This window comes from Hyalella azteca, unplaced genomic scaffold (assembly GCF_000764305.2).
Source record: "Hyalella azteca isolate HAZT.00-mixed unplaced genomic scaffold, Hazt_2.0.2 contig3354, whole genome shotgun sequence".
In the NCBI taxonomy this organism is placed as follows: Eukaryota; Metazoa; Arthropoda; class Malacostraca; order Amphipoda; family Hyalellidae; genus Hyalella; species Hyalella azteca.
In genome coordinates this window covers 342991-363376 of record NW_025933605.1, presented here as the reverse complement: position 1 = coordinate 363376, position 20386 = coordinate 342991, and the positions used below count along the sequence as shown (strand labels likewise).

Below are 20386 nucleotides of genomic sequence, written 5' to 3'. Positions count from 1 at the left end.
TAACGCGTAAATTATACCCTGAGTATTGACCTAACGTACCAGCTGTACCATGACCTGCGCTCGTGACCCTGTACTGCCATGTCCCTCAGAGCGGCCGCTACACCGAGGTGCGGGAGTACCCTGTGGAGGAGGTGTTGGCGTCGCTGTCGCGCTCGCACTACAGCGTCCAGGAGCTCAGCGCGCTGCCTGCTCCTGAAGGCGTGGATCCGTCACGTCTCGAGGACTACCTCACCGACGACGACTTCGTCAAAGTCATGGGCAAAACCAGAGAAGAGTTCGCGGGATTACCCCAATGGAAACAACTCGACTTAAAGAAGAAAGCCAAATTGTTCTAGGGAAAGTCATTGATTCGCGTAGAAAAGTGTGTCAATTCGAAGTAATTTTCATCTCTTTAATGATTGATTCCTTTTGTTTGGCCATTGATTATGTGTTTACGAGATGACAGTTGTAGTGTGTTTGAAGCTAGTGTGCTCACCCACAACAAAGTGTTCCGGGTGACAATACAAGTCTCCTGAGATCCTATTTATGTAATAAACAAACTTCAAGATGATGAGCATTGAAAGAAAAAGTATTTCCTATCAAATACTGGTAATTAAATGCCATTTTTGTGGATGAATGATTTTTAGCGTCAGCGCTAATTGGAATGATTGCCTGACACTTGATAATTGAATGGCTGAAACTAAATAGAACGCATTATTTTGATAATTTTAACATCTGTACAAGATTTAAAGCCTAGGTAAGGAGGAACACATCGCCATATTAACGTTTCGCTCAAGAACCAAACCTTCTTACCACTCTAGTGTATTGGTAATCTAATACTGGCATAGTTGTCATTTTTGTATATTGATTATCTAATAACATTGTACATTGTTTTATTAATGTGATCGTTAATGCGATTGTGCGAGATAGTTAAGTGCCCAGCACGCATTCTTCTGCACTGCATTGCTAAGTCGATAAAATGTCTCTATTCCTGGAAGATACTAATGGTTTTCACGAGTTTTATGGATTAATACCGACGATATTTGCGACTTGTGCAGTAGATCATCATAGGTTTCTTAGATCTTTTTATACCGTTTTGTCTGTTAAGCCGCTGGTGTTGACCACTCCACAATGCTGCAAATTTTAATGTGATCTTTGCAATTGACACGTACAGCAAAGATGCAAGATGTGGTAGGTTTTTATGTCCCGAAAATAATAAAAAACTATGACTTTATTGATCCCTTCCTATTAACTAAGACGAGTTGGGCTCGCGACCGTTTCGTGAATACATAACTCAAGGCTCGGACACATGCGGCCCGACAAGATTATAAAGGAAAGCCTCTGCTCACATGTCCGGAATACATTTAAAAGTTTACAGTATATTCTAGAAGTTTCCAAAACCTTCTAGGAAGTTCTAGAACCTTCTAGAAGTTTCCAGAGCCTTCTAGAAAGTTCTAGAAGTTTCCAGGGCCTTCTAGAAATTTTCGGCCAGGTTGCGCTGGAAGATCTAGATTCTTCAATCAATTCTAGTAGGTTTGGGCTCTTATTAACAAAGATTTTTCTCGAGTTATGAGCTTTGAATTGGTAGGAAAATTAGTATACGTAGAGCAGCTCCACTTCAACCGCCCCATGTACGTCGTCATGCAGGTCTCAACAAGCAACACAGACGTTGAGGTTGTTCCAGAGTCTTGTAGGTCTTTTATATAAGATTCATGGAGTTGCTGCCTGTGCAGTTACATCGACGTTCGGCTACCAAAATGATAATCGTAAATACTTTGTTGAATATTCAGGGAGGAAGAAGTCGCACGTATCGGAAACAAAACGAACTAATTAAGAGTACAAGGTAAAACGCCAAAATTTAATAAAAAGATCTCATTCGCTATTATGACTTTCTTACGCGCGGGACTTCAGTATGAATTTGTCAATCCCATTAATCCTCTCTTGATGGATGAACCTCTTGATATACCGGGCCTCGGATTTCCGCAGTAGGTACCTCTTAATATTGATATAATATGAAATAGATTAGGAACATTCAGCAACAAACAGTCCTACTGCCTGATAAACGCTGAAACCGATTTATTATCATATGCATCCAGAAATATCTTTAGTGGGTCTGCCAAATGTTTCCACCTATGTTCACTGGACATCGCAACTTGGACCAACGCAATGTCGAGAAAATCCATCCGACGTTTTACATCCCTTTGAATCAGTGGAGAATCCGTGTTGGGAAGTAAAAAAGTACTTTCATTAAATATTATATTGCAATGACCAAATTGGGCGCATAAACATTAATACGAGTAACATATATCATACAATACTGCAACAAAATGACTGGAAGACTTCGAAGTAAAAGCTATCATAAACGTTAGAAGACATTCATCCCTAACAAATAAACGAAACATTAACCAAGTGAGCAAAACAGGCGCTGCATTGTACGCCAAACGCATCCAATAAAATCTGCATTGAAATTAACGCCACTTGTTACTTATTCGCCTGGGAATACACGACGACATCTTTCATAGTGACAGTTTTCCTTTTCTCTCTCTTATCGTCCTTATCAGTCCGAGATGTCGCCCCCTCGCCTGCAGCGTCCATTGCGGCCGCCGTACGGCGCAGCTCCTCTACCATCGAGCCTGAGATCGCCAGCAGGCGGTAGCGCTGCCGCAGGTTGCGGGCGCGCACGTGGGCGCTGGCGATCTCCTTGCAGTAGGTGCCAGGGAACCAGCCGCGCTCGCCGTCCCGTAGTCGCTCCCCCTGGTACCAACCTGCACCAAGAGCATCTAGTGTCAATGCACGCTGGGACCATTCGGTATTCAATGTAAATTCAATGTGATACATTCTGAATATTTGAGTTCAAGTCTTGAATTTTGTTAGTAATCTTAAACTTACGCTATATAATAGGAAACGCATCAATCGGAATCTAAAATCTTAGATCATCGTTACAATGGTGGTGCAATACGTTTGATTATTCTGCCTGACAAGGCCTCCTAAATATCTAGCATAACTTAGAATGATTTTTATGCATATTTCAGGTCTCCTTAATCTTAACGATTTCACTGCAATTGACGCGCTAACCTTTACGATCAGCGGTTACTTGTTAGGTCGCCGAATTAAATCGAATACGCCGTACTTAAACGAGCTCGCGGAAAGTACATCAAGCAACCTTAACAGTAATTTTTGCAGCCACCTTGAGTTATCCGAACATGTAGCTAATAGCTAAAGAATCTGGGATAATTGAGTACGGTGTACGTTCAGACAAGGTAATCGTGAAAGTATCAACGTTATAATTTGTCAATCAACGGTTTTTATGTTAATAGTCAGCATCATAAAAGTACGAGTTACTACTTCAGTGAAGGCAGCATGCTAATTAGCACAACCTTGCAGCCAGCAATTGGGGAACGGAGTTGCTGATCCAAGAATTGGCACAAATGTACTGCGAAAGAAAAGGCATCGCTAGACAGCCGTAAAGGATTGTGCGAACAAGAAAAACGTGAATAAAATGTGCGTCCCGAAAACTTTTGAATTAAAAAGTAGTGAAACGCCGTAGATTGGGAAATATTAATTGAATCAGTAGAAGAGTTGAATCCTTGATAAAGGACGTTAAAATCATAATTTCGCCAGTAATGAATCTCGGGTCGGAATTTCAGATACAAGGTCGACTTACGAGTTCAGCAACATTGCTTCATTTTTTCGTTACTAATTACGAAAGGATGTTATGTGGCATCATCCAGTATTGCCTGAGCTCATGAAATCTAAGCAAATTAGACTGACACTTCATCGAAACTGAACGGGTCTCTTTATAAAATTCATCAGGTTGGTCACTATCAGCAAATAGCAGAATGGTCAACTAGATATTTAAAATGTATACTACTTCATTTCTTGAGTTGCGCCAGCATTCAATCCAATATCGCGTTTATTGTGATAGCGATACCTAATTGTGATATAGCCTAGCAAATAATTCTAAAGATCATTAGAGGCATGGCGAGGAGGAGAGTCTGAATATTGTTGGCAAGAAAAAAATGTCCTCTGTAGAGTTGGTTGCTGTGCTGCCAAGACAGGGAAGGTTAGCAACGGTGCTGCAAGGACAGAGAAGAGTTAGCCGCTGTGCTGCAAGGACAGAGAAGAGTTAGCCGCTGTGCTGCAAGGACAGAGAAGAGTTAGCCGCTGTGCTGCAAGGGCAGAGAAGGGTTAGCCGCTGTGCTGCAAGGGCAGAGAAGGGTTAGCAACTGGGCTGTCAGAAGATAAAAAAAGTTTCCATGCATGGCATAGGCCAAAAATTTCACAGCCGTCATGGACCCTTCAGCAGACCACAAGTACACACCCACTTACTAAGCGTTAACTCCTCCCCTGGCCGTCAGTAGCGGGTTGATGTAGAGTCCTGGTACTGTTGTTATCAGTGTTAGTACCATTACTATCAATGTTAGTTATCTTATTATCAAAATTAGAACTGTTCTTGTTAATTTTGATATCAATGTCCGGTTTTGAATACTGCGAAACCAAATGTAAACCACTCTTATAGTTGCGACGTCATTAGAATTTACTATGTGAACACTATAAAGTTAATAATCTTAATAACACGTTTAAATTAAAGTTAGAATTGAAAAGTCAAGGCCCTTTATAGGGTCACAAGTTTCACAGAATCGAGTCACGAAATTGGCTCGCAGCTCAAAATTTAATTTTATTCGCCAATTGAATAAGATATTATTAACTCCAAAATTTGTTTTACTCGATGAGGTTTAAAAAAGTGTGTGCAATCTTCATGCTTGCAACCAAAAATGTTTCAGTCAGAATTCATTTTGTCTTTAGTAAGGTCAAAGCAAATTTAATTGAATATGAAGCAGTGATGCACATATGAAAAATACATAAAATCAAACTTCAAACAACATTTGTCATGGTGTTAGTTAGCAGCGACAAGCACAAGCGCTAAAGCATGCCATATGGCGCACAGAACAGCGAAATCTTGTACTCCGGTACAACTGAAAACATTGAGCTCTGCACCGTCAATGTAATAATTGAAGCAAAAGTGAAAACTGTGAATGATGCCTCTGAAAGATGAGGGGTGCTACTGTTTATAGCACTTCGTGGTGTCCTAGTTTCTATTACAATTCGTACTGAGTGACTCAACCAAGGCCACCAACAATTATATGCTTGGACTAGATTTCGGTGCAACATGATCGGTGTTCTGCATGCCAGAGGCCTACGGGTTAACATACTAAAAGCTATATTTTATAGCATTCAAAATTTAAAGAAAGCATTCACATACTTAATTACCAAACAACCATTATTCGCTAGTTATTAGTTCCGATAAACTCAATTCGATTAATTAAGCTTTAACGTGTTACACTAAGTTAAGGAATGATATTTTCATCACGTATCAAAGTTCACTCGAGTTTATTAACTTACAATATCTCTTTCAGTAACAAAGGTAGTAGTGCGAGCAACAAATCAATAATGAAATATGTATTCATAAAGAGCCAACTGAACAAGTAAGCCTCACCATCAGCCATCTTCTTCAACACGTTCACCACGTCGGACACTTCCAGGCTGAGCTCGTCTGGCTGACTTCCGACATAGGCATGGGAAGCTTGGACCTGCAGAAAACATCATAAATGTTTATTATTATAATGGTAGTATATAAGAGATATGAAATAGCTCTCTGACCAAAATATGAGGGAAACAAAAGCTATCCTAATGCCAGAAACTGCTTCGAGTTTCATAATTTCGTGAATTTTTTAGAACTCATGATTTGTGAATCGTAAGTGTTCGTCTTTACAGAGGGCAGATCGCACCATAAAAAGTCACTGATCAATACGAACTATGAGTCTTCTTTGACATTAATTTATTAATCTAATGAATCATAAGTCAACACAAGTACTCATTTTGTGAAGAATTGAACAGATTGACATCAGACCTGCGGGCAGTCCCACTCCTCATAGATTTGCTCGTCTGGGTTGTCGGAGGTGCGAGGAGTGACCGCTTCTACCCACCGCGTGCGCTCGCTCTCTAGCGCGCAGGAGAGAACCTGCAAACAAAACAGTTCATTGCCACCATGCATATGAAATCTAGCAAAGGGAGTTCTACCAAATAAATATTACGAACGAGAATAGCATTCAGAATATCAAAACAAATTCATAATGTAAAGACATAATGCTGGGAAAAAGTCACATAACTCACCATTTCAACGGTTTTATTCTCATGGTTCTGGAGCATGGTGACGATTAACAGATTTTTGTGTCCTTCGAGCCATCGCCCAGGCGGCTTGTCACTGTTTTCCAGCTCCAGCACCTGCACCATGTTGCGAGGACAGTGATCCAGCACAGTGTAGCTGTCTTCACTGTAAGCACCGTCAAAATAATCAGAATGCGGTAGTTATTGATACAATGAATAACAAATAGCGTTGAGTGTAAAAATGACAACAGAAAATCTGGTGCTACAGGTCGGTAGTAGATATCTTGGTAATGCGCCTCGTTCATGAAATTGCTTCAGTAAAACATATTAAAACTGAGAACAAGCAAATATTGAATCGCAAATTTCTAAATTTCATTTATTTCCCCACCTTTTCCGCTTGGTAACCACCAAAAGATCAGTGAATAGGAAGAAGTAGAGCGTGTGTTTGGAAATCCTCTTGCCAAAGGTGAGTTTGGCGTCGAGATCTCGCAGAGTAAGTCTCGTCAGTTCGCCCTTCTTGACGAGCCACCGCGACGCTGAGATCAAAGGCACGGCGCGCACCTCCCGGAAGTCCAGCTGCCGCGAGATGATCAGCATCTCCTCCATGCGCTCCATCTTACGGGCGCCTTCGTTGCATTCGGTCACGATCTGCCCACGACCTCGTTTACAGTGAATAAAGAAACAGGGGCAATGCACCAAGCACCTCGTTGAAGCCAAGTGTCTCATTGAGGCTATGTACCTCAAGGAGGCCACGTACCTATTGGAGACCACGTACCTCGTTGAAGCCAAGTACTCCGTTGCGTCTAACTAAGCGCTAAAACAAAGTACCTCGTTGAAGCCGAGTACCTCGTTGAAGCCAAATACGGTCAAGGAAAAGAATGGGTGATATTATCCAAATAGTGACTCACTTCCTGCAAGTAGCACTGATACGCCCTTTTATTGGGGCAAACTGGGTCAGGATGGCCCACACTAGTGAAAAAGTGGATCGCTATTTGGACAGTCTCGTTCATTTATCTGAGTGTACCCCGTTGAAGGCAAGTACCCGTAAAGGCTAAAAACCCGAAAAGGCCAAATACCCAAAAAGGCCAAATAACCGTAAAGGCCCAATGTCCATAAAGGCCAAGTACCCATAAAGGTCTAGTACCCATAAAGGCCAAATACCCATAAAAGCCAAGTACCCATAAAGGCCAAGTACCCATAAAGGCCAAGTACCCATAAAGGCCAAGTACCCATAAAGGCCAAATACCCAAAAAGGCCAAGTATCCATAAAGGCCAAGTACCCATAAAGGCCAAATACCCATAAAGGCCAAGTACCCATAAAGGCCAAGTACTGAAAAAGGCTAAGTACCCATAAAGGCCAAATACCCAAAAAGGCCAAGTACCCGAGATGCCAAGTACCCAAAAATGCCCCAAGTACCCAAAAATGCCAAAGTACCCGAGAGGCCCAAGTACCTTGTTAAGTGTGGCGAGCGCAAGGTTGCACTCATGCCAGTGCGGAGAGCCTTGCTCCAGTCTGTGGAAGATGGCATCGAGCAGCAGCGGCAGTCGAGTGATGCGCTGCATAGGCAACATCAGGAAGGAGTGCATCGCGAGGCTCTGGCACTTGGGGGAAGACTCGAGGTCGGTGAGCACCTCCAGGAAGCGGGGGTTGTTCTCCCTGGTACAAAAAACAAAACGGACTTAGATTTTCAATTTCACGTACTGATTTTAAACGGTATCTTATTAAAAAATGCTTCTTATTCTCATTCTAAAGATAAAGTGAATGACAATGAAATGGATAACAGCCAGCGCTGTGATCATCTGGCAATATCACAGAAAATGTCACTTTTCACGGCAATGCGGAGCTTTGAAAACCAGGAAGGTTCACGTTATATACTGGTGCGGCCATAAGCTCCATATTTGTGCCAAGAATTGTCGCTACCATTGACCGATTCCTGCACCCAAGCATGCATCCTTTCAGCGTACCCTATAGTAACCTCATAAACATCCCTACAATTGTTCAAGTTTTCCCGGGACCTACTTGAGCGTCTTAAGCATGCGGTCCTGGTATATTTGGTTGCTGCAGTACTTCACGTAGACCCCGAAGGTGGAACCAGCGTGTTTGAGGACAATGTCCGCTATGGTGCTGATCATCGCCGACTCTTGCCAGCGTTTTTCCAGGTCAGCGAGGAAGGCTTCTGAGCAACGCTTTACTGCAGGAGAAAAAACGTGTTTAATACAGCGTAGTACATGTAACAGAGTTTCATTTATCGTCCTTCATAGCATGGCAGGAAAAAATTGTTCGAAAGACGTTTGCAGGGAAATTAAACAGATTTATAAATTGAATCATATTTGTTAATTCATGCTTGGATAAACGTGGTTTTAGTTTTAGTTGATACATCTGAGTGCAAAAAATATATAAAAAAAAAAATTGGACGCAACATGCGACGAATTCCATTTGATTAATTGCAACTTGTGATAAAAATTATTGCATCCATCTGTAGGAGGATAAAGAGAAGGATACACACCTGGTAGGATATCAGAGAAGAGAATATTTTTCTCTCGCTTCGAGATGACAGCCTCTGAAGCGAAGGCTGGACAGTTCAGGAAGTGCGACACCAACACATCCAGGCTCTTCAGATACGAAGCTTCTGAAGTGATCACCTCAAACATCGCCTCCTGAACCTTCCTCTGTCCGCTCGTCAACGTGTCTACAAACACAATCATAATCTAAACGCGACACGTATTAACGTTACCAGGATTCCTCAAAGAAATCGTTAAAAATAAATGAGATTCAAACTCCAAGCGATGAAATTAATTTAATACCAAATGTTCAAACATATGTCAATCAAAGCACTACGTCTACTGCAGTGATCTATTTGCTCGATGCAAGAGGTTTGCACGAGGCGCTTACTGAGGACGCCGGAGCTGACGACTTCTTGGAGCTCGCACCACAAGGTCCTCCTGCCGTCCGCCGGCGTTACGATCTCCATGGCCGTGGGGCGCGGCAGAGCCGCCATAACCGCCGCTCCGCCGCTGCCATCGTTGATCACCTGGGCACGAGCACCGCCACGTGAATGATCAACTCATCGGAGGGCCAAGACCAAGTTGGACATGGCCAAGACCAAGTTGGACAGGGCCAAGACCAAGTTGGACATGGCCAAGAAGGATGAATAGTGGTTGATTAAAGAATGATACTCGTACAACAAGCATGGCGTGACTAAAACTACAAGCACGGTGTGTGAATGGGAAATTCAGCCCAATAAAAATGGTATGAAAATGAGCGTGTCTCACCTCATAGTCGTCTTCACTGCTGCACTCTCCCTGACGATAGGTCGCTCGCTCCATCACGCTCGCAGTGTAAAACTGGTACAGAGGCTCATCCGCAAAGTGTGAGCTTATATAAGTGGGTTCATCTCTAGCGTGAGACATGCCGGCGTCTTTAGAAAAGTCAAGTTGGTCTCTTCTATCGACGTCATTAAAATGTTGCGGAACTGTCGTATGCACAGGTGACGTTGGTGTACTTGAGAGAGAACCAGAGTCACCTTGCCCCGATTTTTTATATTTTTGTTGCCCGTAGGGCCTAGCGGGCAGTGGAGGGGGAACTGATGCAACTTCAGAAGAGGGACGGTAAGTCTCAATCGGAGAGCATCGAGTTTTTGGTAAATTGCGGCAGACACCGGGAGCCATTTCATCCGTTAACCTTGAGCTACCATTTGTGTCATCGACGTTAAGATCGTCACACGACCTGCTAGCCTTTAATGAGTATTTATTTAGATTAGGAAGCGTAGAACCTCGCGATGAGGTTGGCGAAGGGCTTCTTAAGTTTCTCGATGTGCTGGGCTGAGATAGGCACGATTGCTTAAATGCCTCGGAAATTGGGCTAGTTGGGGAATGATCAGGAGTGAGGAGTAAAGGAACGGGCGAGGATTCGCTGCTGGAACCGACAGAGGAGCGTAGAATTTTTCTGCCTTGAGGACGTGTAGGGCCAGCGGACAGTAGTTGGTTGAGCCGAAGGGCCAGCTTGTCTTTGGACAAATCTTGGCCGTCGGGTGAGCGGCCGTCGTCGCTCTCTGAGTAATCTGGAACGTATATAAATAACATTAGAGGGCAGAACACCGATAAAGGAATCTGCCAAAAAATTAGACAAAATCAAGCGCCATTATCAGTGACTCAGACTTTGGAATTGATCGCTCTATCACTTCCACAGCAATGTTTTTAAACGTTTCAACATGCATAAATGCACGAGACTGCATGTTGGCATACGCGTAACTGTGTCGTAAGTTAAATTTCACTGTCAATTCAGGGTCATGAGATTTCGGTAGGACGATGATCATGAATTGTGCTAAAAAGTTTGCAAGGCAGTACAGAAAACATTTATACTTCAATATATTACAATCGCTTGCACAGTCAATTGAGCGTAAAGTTATCAGTAACTTTAAACGAAGGAAGAGGGTAGAAAACTTACCTGAAGGAGGCGCAGGCGGGGCATTTTTAGGCCTCACAGGGCGTGGATTGGAGGCACATTTTTGGGAACTCTTCGGTCGTCCTCTACCAACTCCTGCCGACTTGCCATGACTATGATCTGCGTAGCCGGAGTAGCTTTTTGGTCGCTGGACAACTCCAACGCTTGCAACTCTGCCTAAACCCAGCACGCTCTTTAGGTCATTGCCGTCGACGCCCTTGAGGATTTCCATGTTCTTTATGTCCATATTCCTGAGGTCCACGTCTCTTAAGCCCATTCCTTTGAGGCGATGGGATGCCTCAGCCGCCGCAGCCGCCAAAGCGGCATCCCGCTTGTCGGTCTCTATGGTGAGGGTGAGGTAGAAAGTAGCCGTTTCTTTCTCTCTGTCGTCAGGAACGAAACTCAAAGACTGGCCCGAAGAAATTAGAGATGTGGTTGACTTTCTCCGAACAAAATGGTTCTTGAACGACCACTTGCGTTTGTCTTCACTAGTGGGTGAAGCGTCGTTGTAGATGTCTGTTGAGATAAAGATAGATTAAAATTATTAGTAAAAATCTGTGTAGATACTAGACCAAAACGGCGTGACTTACTAGACCAGAACGGTGTGACTTACTAGACCAGAACAGTGTGACTTACTAGACCAGAACGGTCTAGTACCAGAACGGTACTAGACCAGAACGGTACACATTTAAAATTCTCAACGTAGAGAAAAATTTGTACAGCATAAAATACTTCTTCAGTCCTAGACAATCGCTGTACCGATAGACTTAAGATGATCCTCAACATAAAGAAGGTTACTTATTAGTAGCCTAAGTTAGAATGTCAAATCAATTGGCGCTTACTTTCAATACTGCGACCATCAAAAGCAAGTGGCGCATTGTTCTTCTTCTTCATTTTATTAAGGCCAGTCTTGACTTCGGTTTTGGTCTGTGACCAATTACGCTTCAGCTTCTGCATTCCTATGTTCGCTGCCTCCGCAATTTTGGTGATGCTCTGCGTCCCAGACGTCGCCGAACCCAGACTGCTCTGACGCTGGTACGTCGGCCCTGACGTTGCGAAGGGCAAGTCAGACGAGCCCTGGGACTCCTGACGCTCCAAGCTGTTGCTCGAGTACAAACTCTCCTCCAGGCACTGGAATTACGAACAATCAGAGTAGGATTAATGTCATCTATTAAGAAAGCATGACTTTAGAAATAGTTTTTCGGTAGTATTGAGTGAAGGACATGAAGTTATTTAAAATAATGAAGCATTTGAGGCATAGACACTAAATACTACACACATATAAAATAAATTAATGAGGCTGAACCATGAAATGTAGTGCTTGATTGAAAAATTATTAGAAATGTGGCAAGTAAATATGGAATGAATCAGGTTTAGCATGGCAGAACAAAAATAAATAATTCGAAAAACAACGCGTTAAATGAATAATAGGAAGTAATGAATAATATGAATGAATGAACAATAGGAATGAATGAATAATAGGAAAGAATAAAAACATTGAATGAACAACAGAGACCTGAGGATGCAGTCTGGAGTAAGCCTCGTCTGAGCAATCAGAGTCGAAGGAGTCGTCATCGTCTCTGCACGCTTCCTCGTCCTCGTTGACCGCCTCGGTAATCGTACTTTGGCCGTTATCTGCAAACCAAACCACGATTTTTGATCAAATAAATTGCCCGGACCCATGCGTATAAAATTCGCGTAATGGATACAAAAATTTGCTTTAAAGTATCAAGTTGATTCGAAGCATCAAGTTGATTTAACGCATCAATTTTAACGGGTTTTCTCTGACCTCCAGGAGAGCGCGGCTTATGGATGTGGTTTTGATGTTGCTGCTCGTTGATGGCCTCATAGATGGCCTCGTAGTGACTCGATGCCTCGCCATCGGAGTCGTGGTCTGCGAATCAAAAATAAGTTATACTTGTGTATTCAGGACTCGAACACCACCAGGCGTTTGACGTTGATATAGCGTTGATTAAACGTTGTTTCAGTAAAATAAACTCTTAATCAATGTTTTTTGACGCCATTTGCTAAGAGTGATTGTTAGGAATGAATTAGAAGGTCTTCTGGACCTTCGAATTCATCACATATCGTCGAATTTTAAGTAGATCTCCTTGTAGATTCGATCCACGCATTGGCACCAAATTATTGCCAGATTAAATTAATAGCTAGCATATTAAGAGGAGCTATGGAATTTGAAATAATGTAAAAAATTTGTGAATGATAGAATGAATTGTCATGAATGAAGCCACTGCACTCTTTGTCGTCGTTCCGAGACTCACCAAAGCTGCGTGGAAAGTTCCGAGGAGATTTTCTTAATAGCTAACGTACCTGCATGAGGGTGACGCAGACTCCAAGCAACTGAAAAGGACTTAAATATACAAAAAAATACAATTACGCAGTACATACAAGAAGACTGTATCCAATCATTTGGAAATAACAACCTTGATGAAAGGGACGAAAAATGCACAAATACGAATACTTGCTGTCGACACAATGGCAACAGTAAACGATGACAATAGGAAACGATGTCAACAAAAACAGGTGCTATGGATTCGACCCAAACGGATTCAACTGAGGCAAAACATGCACTGGATGCAAAAAAGGCAGGGGTTCCGAATTTCTAATGTTTCGAATTTGATAAACACCAAAATAAGATGCATGTTATTCGGAACTTGATAAAGTTGAATAAAGAACTTGAAACAATTGGTGTGATAATTCCCAGCGAAACGAAGGTCACGGGCTCTAACAACTAAGACGTTCCCGCATCATCCGGCACTCTTGTCTACCCCATCAGGGATCTCAGGCGGCCGATTTATAATCTACCATTAGCCAGCGCTAATTCGGCAATACCGTGTAATAAAGTAGCGGGTTGTGTTGGCAAAACATGCGGGCGCATCTCGGAACAAGGAACGATTCTCACACGCCACACACATCATGGCAAGAAGAGAAGTACATCCATTATTTAGGCATGATCACCAACAATATCAACATTCCAACATCAAAACAACGCGCCAATGAATCTAAAAAGGGCGAAATGCTCACCTTTACAGCAACAACAATTCCACCCATTCATCACCATGCGCCACAATAGTGGTCGACGCTTGTACATTATTCGCTAAAATAAACAATAACTTTGATGTGAACAATGGTCAAAGAGAACCATTCCCCTTGCACGAACTGCAGTGGGTAACGCGAGTTACAACTTAATGCTCATTAGGCACGCGGTGTAACGTGAAGCAAGATTCAGATAATATTGATTAAGGTTTTTTCTATTCTGTAAATAATACTTTCTTTGTTCTTCTTTGCTAAAATACACCTACATGGGTTAAGACAAAATAAGGGAAACGCCTGACATTTTAACATCGTCATTTTTGAACATGTTATAACAATGAAAACGGGATATATTTTTATATTTTTTTGGTTATTGCTGCTGCTAATTGATATTTTATTCTTGCACAGATACGTTTAGTAAATTTTTGTTTCTATAACCCATAAATGGCAAACTTCTCTGACTTTTAAAGAGGCCAAATTGTTGGTGCCCGTATTTCAGTTGCTAGTGTGATAGAAACTTTCCGAATGCTTGACGTTTTTAGAGGTACTGTCTCAAAAGGAATGACTGCTTTTGAAAGAGAAGGAAAAACGTCCTTAGCAAAGCACAGGTCTGGCTGAAAGTCGAAGTTTTCCGAGAAAGACCATCGGTAGCTAAATCGAATTGCGATGGACAATCGCAAGACCGTACGGCTGTTAAAAATTACTGCTGCCCTCAATGGACACCTGCAGAACCCAGTTTCCACAAAGACTGTTCGCCGAGAGCTGCACAAATTTAGATTCTATGGAAGAGCTGTAATTAGAAAACCTATTCTATTATTCTGGTTTCAACTTCAAATGCTTCAAATGTTTTGAGTGATAAAAAACCTCCAGAATTGGTCCTTCGAGCAGTGAAAAAATGTGATTTTCTCTGACGAATCATCGTATACCTTATTACCTACCTCTGGCTGAATTTACGTTTAAAGACAGTCAAAAGATTCATTTAATCCCGACTGCCTCCTGCCAACCATAAAACATGGCGGGGGATCTGTAATGTTCTGGAGTGTTATTTCTTGTAAATCCGGTGGACCAATGATTTCTCTCCCATGGAAGAATTAACAGCCGTGACTATTAAGGAATTTTGGAGGAATGGTTCATCCAATGGTTCAAGCACTGTTTCCGGAGGGAAACGCCATCTTTCAAGATGATAATGCCACGATGCATACAGCTGGAATTGTTAAAAAAATGGCACGAGGAACACTAATGAAGTTGAGCATCTGATTTGGCCACCAGACCTGAATATTATCGAATATTATCGCCATCATCTTTAAAAGAGCTGGAGGGAGTTTTAACTGAAGAATGGGTTAAAATTCCTTTCCATACAATTCATAAATTTTATGAATCAATACCTCGGAGTATCGAGGCTGAAATTGTCGCAAAAGGTTCACATGAAGAAACATGCTTTGCACCAAACTAAAATATATTTAATGGATTTCTCAGGTGTTTCCCTTATTCTGTCTAACCCCTTTAAGTCGATAGATTTTTTGCTTGAAAAGCTGATGAACACGACACGACTTCGTCACCACGCGATAGTCGCGTCAGAGTAACACTGAACAACACACAAGCAGGAGCTCCTGTTGAACACCTGCCACGCCTATGATCAATCGTTCGCCCTGTCTTGAAACGGTACGTTATTATCATTATTATTATTATTAATATTGTGGTTTTTTTGTGTTTTACAGCATTAATCGCGACATCACAACACCAATTGGCACGATTTCGCGCTAGCAATTTATGTATTAAGTTCGACGTCTAAGATGTAGACCTAATAATCTGGAATATTTCAGGTATGGTGACTGTTGAGTATTTGGCGCAGTACAGCATGGCGACTGATGGAGCAAGATGTCGAAAAAACGCCAAAACTTAATTAGAAATTAGAGCCGTATTCGTGTCTCTTACCACCAATTATTTTACCAGAACAAATGACCGAAATTTCGAACAGCAGTAACCACAAGAAAAGGGGTAATATGGCGTCCACATAGTTTGCGACATTACTCTACAGTTTAATGTTTTATTTCATGAATCGCGGATACATTTAACAAGGTCAACCAGTTCCCAGCGAAGCGGCATCTGTTTAATAAAGCATGTGAAATAAGAAGCCTGATCAGGGGTCGTGAGCGTAAATATAACCCCAGCGCTCATAACATAAACCCATCAAGGTGTGGGACTACGTTTTAAAGCAGCGACAACAGTTACATAATTAAATTTAATTCAAGCGTCTACCAGTAAATCAGTAAGAAAAATGCTTGCAGACAATGACTCATTTTCTCGACGGGTCAGCTCTCTCTTAATGTTATTGCTATATGAACTACTAAATTAGAAAGGTGATTCAAGGCGTACCAACAACATAAATTTACTGCAATTGTGAGGCATGAGCGGCCTTGTCAAATGAACCTGGAACGTTAACAAATCTGTCTGTTAAATGGGATGGTGCATTTAAAATTTTAAAGACAGGAGAAGCGCTAACCCAGTTGGAGATCACTCAAAAAATTAGTAGTAATAATAATTGTAATATAATACACGAGCGCATGCATTAATAGATGGAACCAATTTATTACAACAAAATAAAAATGCAGATTACCGATCTACTTAAATCATTCTCATATCGTGATGAGCGTGGCATGATATGACCCTCACGCCATGCTCACCCTCATGCCACGCTCACCCTCATGCCACGCTCACCCTCATGCCACGCTCACCCTCACGCCACGCTCACCCTCATGCCACGCTCACCCTCATGCCACGCTCACCCTCATGCCACGCTCACCCTCATGCCACGCTCACCCACACGCCACACTCACCCTCATGCCACGCTCACCCNCGTGAGCCTTTCATGCACATGAGCACCGTCTGTGTGCATCGTGAGCCTTTCATGCACATGAGCACCGTCTGTGTGCATCGTGAGCCTTTCATGCACATGAGCACCGTCTGTGTGCATCGTGAGCCTTTCATGCACATGAGCACCGTCTGTGTGCATCGTGAGCCTTTCATGCACATGAGCACCGTCTGTGTGCATCGTGAGCCTTTCATGCACATGAGCACCGTCTGTGTGCATCGTGAGCCTTTCATGCACATGAGCACCGTCTGTGTGCATCGTGAGCCTTTCATGCACATGAGCACCGTCTGTGTGCATCGTGAGCCTTTCATGCACATGAGCACCGTCTGTGTGCATCGTGAGCCTTTCATGCACATGAGCACCGTCTGTGTGCATCGTGAGCCTTTCATGCACATGAGCACCGTCTGTGTGCATCGTGAGCCTTTCATGCACATGAGCACCGTCTGTGTGCATCGTGAGCCCTTCATGCACATGAGCACCGTCTGTGTGCATCGTGAGCCTTTCATGCACATTAGCACCATCTGTGTGCATCGTGAGCCCTTCATGCGCATGAGCACCGTCTGTGTGCATCGTGAGCCGTTCATGCGCATGAGCACCGTCTGTGTACATCGTGAGCCTTTCTTGCGCATGAGCACCTACTTCGTGCATCATCCATGCACATCAGTAACGTCTGCGTGTACCGTCAACATGAACATTAATATCAAGATGCACCATCGAGAGGGGGCAGAGAATCAGTCGAACAAGCGCTGCTGCACACTACCACTTGGTGGCAACGAGCTCAAGCAGCGCCTCATGCGAGGTCATCCTAGGACAACTGTGCATGAGCTCAAGCAATCTTTTATACAAGGTCATCTTAGGACAACTGAAAATGTTTGCTTTCAAGAAACAAATTTGGGAAACACAACGAGAAAATTATCTCAATATTTTCCATACATTCCCCGATGTACTACCAACGTCTGTAACAATAAAAACTGCAGGCGATAACACCGAGCGAGGTATTGGAGCTTAGCATATATAAGCCATCGTGACAATTTAGCATTTACAAGTTTATAATTTTTCGTGTTGAAAGCATAATGCTTAATTATACTTATTCATATCGAGCAAGTTTTGTTTGAAGTTTAGCCGTTGGGTTGAGGTTACGCTGTCATCAAGTTTGTCATATGCTAGCTGCGTCTAACGCTAAGTTCTGAAAACCCTCTTTTACATCGTGGGATTTAGTTCCCTTATCAACCTTGTGAAGGTTGACAAGGGAACCATTCATCCCTCGAATTCCTCTATCATTCATTATTTGTTTAGTAGACTCACCAGCGTTGCTCGGGAACCCTACGAAGAAGTACGTATAAAACCAAACAGTGCAGGCAACAAATAATGTGCTTTCCAGCATTGGTGTTACGTGCTCGATGCAAGATCAGCGCAAACATTTCATACACATTAACTGATTATAAAAAATACGAGGAAACATCATCGGTAAAAAGACGAGGATCTAGAATTAGAAAATGATTCGATTTCTGTAATGTGTTTATTTTCTTTTAAGATTCGTTTATTAGAAAATCTGCGACAGTTATATACATATGCTTTCACGGGAAACTAACAATGAATAGTTATTATTTAGAGCTTTCATGGTCTGATGAACATTAGTTGAAGTGGTATATACATCGAGAGTTTTCTAGCGCTTCAGAAAAAAAAAGTTTGACTTGGTGAGAAGAGCTGTAATGAAAGGTGGCGCTTCGGTTACAGTGGAAGCTCATTTTTTTCTGTCATTATTATGATCAATTAGCCAGTTAAGGTAAAAACTATGCTGGAATTATAAGGGTACAGTCGTAGACAGTGGTTCAGTAGCTAAATATTTGCGTGCGATTATTTTATACGGGAGATACGAATGAAGAAATTCATAGTTCTTCAATGAAGTGAAAGTGAAAGGACGAGGTAGGCTGGAGACTGCCTTCTTTGCCCATTCATTTTCGGCGTCAAAATAGAAAGCAGCAACAGCATCTTCAAGCTGGTAGACTAGGCAGCGAGGGTACGGTGACCGGAAGTTTACGGTAAACTTAAACTCGACTTTCATTGCCAGACGGAGGATAAAAGCGAGTTGATGATCCTTATTCACACTAAGGCCGTGAATATTTTTTACGACCTGCAAGGTTTGCTGACGAAACAACGAGAAGGTGGAAATTATATGAAACATAAGGTCCTTTGGTGCCATGCGTGCACTGCAACTAGCGGCGCTAGAAAATCAAACCTCGACCCAATAAAATCAACTTCCAATACGTGTGAATCAAATTTCAACAATATCCGGAGTGAAATAAGGAAAATACGCAAAATGAATTGCCTCAAGTAAAAGGCGTTTAGTTCATGAATACGTGACTGGTGCGAAAAAAAAAACTGAAAAATAAGGCGAAGATATCTGAGAGATTGTTATTACTTATACTATATAATTGGCATCAAGAGAATTTGCAATACCCGGATGAGAATTTCTAATGAGCACCACAATTAAACATAAGTGTCGGTAATAAAACGCATCGAGGATGAAGTGCCGCGGAGCTGTTGAGGCTGCGGTGAAAGTGACAGGTTCTGTACGTGCTGATAATATAATCAAAGTCCACATGAAACAGGGTGAAGACCTAGCAACGACTAACATAGCTTTTCCTTAGCATGAAATGTGAATTATTTATACGGATTTGGTTGTTTCAGAGTCAAGGATTGTCAGCATTAACTTGACGCGCTAGTCAGTACCCCAAATATACATCTGATGCTTGTGTTTCAATAAACTGTATTTATCTCGTATGAGGAACAAATTATGATTCAAGAGCGATTCGACTCATTTGAATTATTTATTCACTAGTGATAGAACTTGACTTGAGCATAGAACCTCGTCTAGCGAGTGAATTTGAGCCAAAATTCTGACTTGAGAACATAACGCGTCGAAAGTTCTCAGGCAAGTGAGCTGGTGCACATGTACACTGTGCTGCGTACAAAGAACAGTGTGTGCAATGAAATGTTTTCTCTGAACTGTGTACACTGTTTACGGTAAAGAACACGGCGGTCCATGGAACAAAGAAAGATATGACAAATGGCATAACATTTTCAACGCTTAAATCTTCATTGTCCGCATAGCAAATTGTTCAAAATATCGTTAGTTCTGTTTCACATACTAACATTTGATTGATCGATTTTATATTAATTCTTTCACGTCTGGTCTAATATCAGAAACTATGTTTTGCTTTTGTAAATTTATTTCTGGTAACTTATATATGCACGCTGGAAAGCGGAGTGTCTAAAGAAATAGCATTCACCAAATTCTCGACTCCCTTTTGTTGGGTATGGGGTATTGAAGGCGCAACAATTAGCGTGCGAGGCGACGCAACATCCCTTCAACACGCAACAGTTCTGCCCGCGCCAGCGTGGGAACCCGCGAATCATAGAAGTTCAGACCCAGCGAACCGCATCGTGTGCCTTACGTGGAATGCAGCATGTGAATCAGACCGGAATTTTTGATACAGAATTGATACGAGTATATACATATTTCTCATCTACGTACAACTGCTTTTCACAGAATTAGTCCGGTGAAAAGCAGAGGTTGGTATTTGTGGCTATACGCGCAAATTAGCGGTTGGTCAGACATTATTCAGAACCGAGTTTCTAAAATAAGAAAACCTGTTTTAACCCTATATAATAATTAATATAAAGCTTATAGGACCATGATTTAAACAACGTTAAGCAACGGTGCGAGTCTTATTCCAAACGTGTAACTTCATTGTTAATCGACGGAAATGAGATGAGATATCATCAATTAGATTTAATAAAGAATTGATTAATCAGAACATTTTCAGAGATTTTTTGCATATTTGTGAAAGAAACTAAAGCATACCTCA

The 20386-nt window shown here is 42.1% G+C and overlaps 2 protein-coding genes across 5 annotated transcripts in view; one reads left to right on the top strand and one right to left on the bottom strand.

The window, feature by feature from the left end:
* Window positions 1–1195, top strand: part of LOC108669414 (supervillin) — a 36800-nt gene extending 35605 nt beyond the window's left edge. For all 4 annotated transcript variants that reach the window (XM_047879581.1, XM_018156736.2, XM_018156737.2 and 1 more), the window contains one exon: window positions 90–1195. In XM_047879581.1, coding sequence (XP_047735537.1) covers window positions 90–335 — 246 coding nt within the window. In that variant the 3' untranslated portion in view covers window positions 336–1195. The remainder of the gene's footprint in view (window positions 1–89) is intronic.
* Window positions 1196–2221: 1026 nt separating this feature from the next.
* LOC108669409 overlaps window positions 2222–20386 on the bottom strand; it is a 55514-nt gene continuing 37349 nt past the window's right edge. Inside the window, exons 5-18 of the mRNA XM_018156733.2 lie at window positions 12381–12485; window positions 12108–12226; window positions 11434–11722; window positions 10595–11107; window positions 9421–10208; window positions 9041–9179; window positions 8655–8837; window positions 8168–8339; window positions 7600–7804; window positions 6536–6795; window positions 6154–6313; window positions 5891–6001; window positions 5477–5570; window positions 2222–2744 (exon numbers count right to left, since the gene is read on the bottom strand). Of these exons, the coding sequence (XP_018012222.1) occupies window positions 2461–2744; window positions 5477–5570; window positions 5891–6001; window positions 6154–6313; window positions 6536–6795; window positions 7600–7804; window positions 8168–8339; window positions 8655–8837; window positions 9041–9179; window positions 9421–10208; window positions 10595–11107; window positions 11434–11722; window positions 12108–12226; window positions 12381–12485 (3422 nt within the window). The 3' untranslated portion in view covers window positions 2222–2460. The remainder of the gene's footprint in view (window positions 2745–5476; window positions 5571–5890; window positions 6002–6153; window positions 6314–6535; window positions 6796–7599; window positions 7805–8167; window positions 8340–8654; window positions 8838–9040; window positions 9180–9420; window positions 10209–10594; window positions 11108–11433; window positions 11723–12107; window positions 12227–12380; window positions 12486–20386) is intronic.